General features: G+C 67.8%; 1 protein-coding gene across 1 annotated transcript in view; it reads left to right on the top strand.

Annotated features, from left to right (window-relative positions):
* LOC106899175 (serine/threonine-protein kinase MARK2-like) overlaps positions 1-4550 on the top strand; it is a 29686-nt gene that overhangs the window by 21479 nt on the left and 3657 nt on the right. The window contains exons 15-17 of the mRNA XM_014960883.1: positions 869-949; positions 1639-1719; positions 2488-2754. Of these exons, the coding sequence (XP_014816369.1) occupies positions 869-949; positions 1639-1719; positions 2488-2754 (429 nt within the window). The remainder of the gene's footprint in view (positions 1-868; positions 950-1638; positions 1720-2487; positions 2755-4550) is intronic.

Below are 4550 nucleotides of genomic sequence, written 5' to 3'. Positions count from 1 at the left end.
GGGGGGACACACACCCCTGGGAGGGTTTGGGGCGAGGGGGTGGTGGGGGGGTGTCCCCGTGTGCCCCTCTCTCACCCCACTGCAGCACCCAGCGTGTCCCCAGCGTGTCCTCGGGGATTTGGGGGTGACTCTGGGTGCTGGTGTCCCCCTGCCTGGCTCCCCAGAGTGTCCCCAGGGATTTTGGGGTGACTCTGGGTGCTGGTGTCCCCCGCTGTGTCCCCAGCATGTCCCCGGGGATTTTGGGGTGACTCTGGGTGCTGGTGTCCCCCTGCCTGGATCCCCAGCATGTCCCCTCACCGTGTCCCCAGAGCTTTGGGGTGCTGGTGTCCCCCTGCCTGGCTCCCCAGTGCCCTGGGGGATTTTGGGGTGACTCTGGGTGCTGGTGTCCCCCGCTGTGTCCCCAGGAATTTGGGGGTGACTCTGGGTGCTGGTGTCCTCCTGCCTGGCTCCCCAGCATGTCCCTGGGGATTTTGGGGTGACTCTGGGTGCTAGTGTCCCCCACTGTGTCCCCAGAGATTTTGGGGTGACTCTGGGTGCTGGTGTCCCCCTGCCTGGCTCCCCAGCACGTCCCCTCACCGTGTCCCCAGAGCTTTGGGGTGCTGGTGTCCCCCTGCCTGGCTCCCCAGCACGTCCCCTCACCGTGTCCCCAGAGCTTTGGGGTGCTGGTGTCCCCCTGCCTGGCTCCCCAGCATGTCCCTGGGGATTTTGGGGTGACTCTGGGTGCTGGTGTCCCCTGCTGTGTCCCCAGGGATTTGGGGTGACTCTGGGTGCTGTGAGTGTCATGGTGTGTCCCTCAGGTGCCGTGGGTGCCACCCCCCACCCTGGCCCCTTGTTCCCCCCCCTCCTCTCCCTCTTTGTGTCCCCACAGTGGGGTGCCCAGCCAGGTGCCGGCGGCGTCCCCCTCTGCCCACAACATCAGCCAGGGCCCCGGGGTGCCAGTGGGTCACCAGTGGGTGCTCAGGGTGCTGTGGGGTGTCAGTGGGTCCCCAGGGTGCCAGTGGGTCACCAGTAGGTTCTTGGGTGTTGTGAGGTGCCAGCGGGTCCCCAAGGTGCTGGCATGTCCCCAGGGTGCCAGTGGGACACCAGTGGGTCACCAGTAGGTCCTTGGGTGCTGTGGGGTGCCAGCAGGTCCCCAGGGTGCTGGCATGTCCCCGGGGTACCAGTGGGTCCTTGGGGTGCTGTGGGGTGCCAGCAGGTCCCCAGGGTGCTGGCATGTCCCTGGGGTGCCAGTGGGACACCAGCAGGTCCCCAGGGTGCTGGCATGTCCCTGGGGTGCCAGTGGGACACCAGCAGGTCCCCAGGGTGCTGGCATGTCCCCGGGGTGCCAGTGGGACACCAGCGGGTCCCCAGGGTGCTGACATGTCCCTGGGGTGCTGTGGGGTGCCAGCAGGTCCCCAGGGTGCTGGCATGACCTTGGGGTGCTGTGGGGTGCCAGCAGGTCCCCAGGGTGCTGGCATGACCTTGGGGTGCTGGCATGTCCCCGGGGTGCCAGTGGGACACCAGTGGGTCCCTGGGGTGCTGTGGGGTGCCGGCAGGTCCCTGGGGTGCCATTGTGTTGACAGGGGGGGTGCTGTGGGTGCCACCCCCCACCCTGACCCCTTGTTCCCCCCCCTCCTCTCCCTCTTTGTGTCCCCACAGCGGGGTGCCCAGCCAGGTGCCGGCGGCGTCCCCCTCTGCCCACAACGTCAGCCAGGGCCCCGGGGTGCCAGTGGGTCACCAGTGGGTGCTCAGGGTGTTGTGGGGTGTCAGTGGGTCCCCAGGGTGCCAGTGGGACACCAGTAGTTCCTTGGGTGCTGGGGGGTGCCAGTGGGTTCTTTGGGTGCTGGCATGTCCTCGGGGTGCCAGTGGGACACCAGTGGGTCCTTGGGGTGCTGTGGGGTGCCAGCAGGTCCCTGGGGTGTTGTGAGGTGCCAGCAGGTCCCCAGGGTGCTGGCATGTCCCTGGGGTGCCAGTGGGACACCAGCAGGTCCCCAAGGTGCCAGTGGGACACCAGTGGGTCCTTGGGGTGCTGTGGGGTGCCAGCAGGTCCCTGGGGTGTTGTGAGGTGCCAGCGGGTCCCCAGGGTGCTGGCATGTCCTCAGGGTGCCATTGGAACACCAGTGGGTCCTCAGGGTGCCAGTGGGACACCAGCAGGTCCCTGGGGTGCCGGCATGTCCCTGGGGTGCTGTGGGGTGCCAGCAGGTCCCTGGGGTGCTGTGGGGTGCCAGCAGGTCCCTGGGGTGCTGGCATTTCCTCGGGGTGCTAGTGAGACACGAGCGGGTCCTCGGGGTGCTGGAGGGTGCCAGCTGGTCCCCAGGGTGCTGGCATGTCCTTGGGGTGCTGGCATGTCCCCGAGGTGCCAGTGGGACACCAGTGGGTCCCTGGGGTGCTGTGGGGTGCCGGCAGGTCCCTGGGGTGCACTGTGTTGACGGGGGGGGTGCCGTGGGTGCCACCCCCCACCCTGACCCCTTGTTCCCCCCCCTCCTCTCCCTCTTTGTGTCCCCACAGCGGGGTGCCCAGCCAGGTGCCGGCGGCGTCCCCCTCTGCCCACAACGTCAGCCAGGGCCCCGGGGAGCGCCCCAGTTTCCCCCGGGGGGTCTCCAGCCGCAGCACCTTCCACGCGGGGCAGCTCCGGCAGGCCAGGGACCAGGCCCCCCTGCCCTCCGCCCTGCCCCCCGGCCTGCCCCCCCCCGCCTCCCCCTCGGGTGCCAGCCAGGGCCGCCGCGGCCCCTCCGCCAGCCTCTTCAGCAAGTTCACCTCCAAGTTCGTCCGCAGGTGAGCAGGGGGGGGGGAGGGATTGTCACCCACCTCGGTGCTGTGTGGCCTCCTGGGCTGCCTCCCCTCTGTGTGTCCCCACTGCTCCTCTGTGTCACCTCTGTGTGTCCCCAGGGATCCTTTGTGTCACCTCATCCCCCCAGGGATCCCCTGTGTCCCCACTGTTCCTCTGTGTCCCCTCTGTGTGTCTCCTTGTCCCCCCCGGGGCTCTCCTGTGTCCCCTCTGTGTGTCCCCAGGGATCCTTTGTGTCACCTCATCCCCCCAGGGATCCCCTGTGTCCCCACTGTTCCTCTGTGTCCCCTCTGTGTGTCTCCTTGTCCCCCCCGGGGCTCTCCTGTGTCCCCTCTGTGTGTCCCCAGGGATCCTTTGTGTCACCTCATCCCCCCAGGGATCCCCTGTGTCCCCACTGTTCCTCTGTGTCCCCTCTGTGTGTCTCCTTGTCCCCCCCGGGGCTCTCCTGTGTCCCCTCTGTGTGTCCCCAGGGATCCTTTGTGTCACCTCATCCCCCCAGGGATCCCCTGTGTCCCCACTGTTCCTCTGTGTCCCCTCTGTGTGTCTCCTTGTCCCCCCCGGGGCTCTCCTGTGTGTCCCCAGGGATCCTCTGTCACCTGTCACCTGTGTCACCCCCCTGGGGTCTTTCTGTCACCCATGGGTCCCTGGGACACCTGGGACACCCTTGAGACCCCCGGGGTCCCCGTGTCACCCCCCCGGCGTCCCCGTGTCACCTGGGTCACCCCCCTGGGGTCTTCCCCCAGGGATCCCCTGTGTCCCCACTGCTCCCCCGTGTCCCCTCATCCTGGGGCTCCTCTGTGTCCTCTCTGTGTGTCCCCTTCCCCATGTGTCCCCTCTGTGTGTCCCCAGGGATCCCCTGTGTCCCCACTGCTCCTTTGTGTCACCTCTGTGTCCCCAGGGATCCTCCTGTGTCACCTCATCCCCCCAGGGATCCTCTGTGTCCCCTCTGTGTGTCCCCAGGGATCCCCCGTGTCCCCACTGCTCCTCTGTGTCCCCTCTGTGTGTCCCCTTGTCCCCCTGGGGCTCCTCCTTGTCCCCCCCGGGGCTCTCCTGTGTCCCCAGGGCTCCTCTGTGTCCCCTCTATGTGTCTCCTTCCCCACGTGTCCCCTCTGTGTCCCCTCGTCCCCCCCAAGGGGATCTTCCTCTGTCCCCTCTGTGTGTCCCTTTGTCACCCCCAGGGCTTTTCCCTGTCCCCTTTTAGGACCCCAGGACAGTTCCTTGTCCCTCTGTGTCCCCCCCCCCCAGGGGCTCTTCCATGTCCCTTCTTGTCCCCTGGGGGCTCTTCTGCATGTCCCCTCCTGTCACCCCCTGTCCCCTCCGTGTCCCCATCCCCTCTGTCCCCTCAGGGCTCCTCCTGTCCCCCCAAATCCCCTGCCACCCCCTTGGGGACACCCCTCCTGTCCCTGTGTCCCCTCAGGGCTCCTGTCCCCCCAAATCCTCTGCCACCCCTTCGGGGGTGTCCCCTCCTGTCTCTGTGTCCCCTCAGGGCTCCTCCTGTCCCCCCAAATCCTCTGCCACCCCCTCGGGGGTGTCCCCTCCTGTCCCTGTGTCCCCTCAGGGCTCCTGTCCCCCCAAATCCTCTGCCACCCCTTCGGGGGTGTCCCCTCCTGTCTCTGTGTCCCCTCAGGGCTCCTCCTGTCCCCCCAAATCCCCTGCCACCCCCTTGGGGGTGTCCTCTCCTGTCCCTGTGTCCCCTCAGGGCTCCTCCTGTCCCCCCAAATCCCCTGCCACCCCCTTGGGGACACCCCCTCCTGTCCCTTTGTCCCCTCAGGGCTCCTCCTGT

The sequence above is a fragment of the Calidris pugnax genome, unplaced genomic scaffold (assembly GCF_001431845.1).
Source record: "Calidris pugnax isolate Ruff unplaced genomic scaffold, ASM143184v1 scaffold619, whole genome shotgun sequence".
Classification (NCBI taxonomy): domain Eukaryota; kingdom Metazoa; phylum Chordata; class Aves; order Charadriiformes; family Scolopacidae; genus Calidris; species Calidris pugnax.
This window is presented reverse-complemented; position numbering and strand designations above follow the sequence as displayed.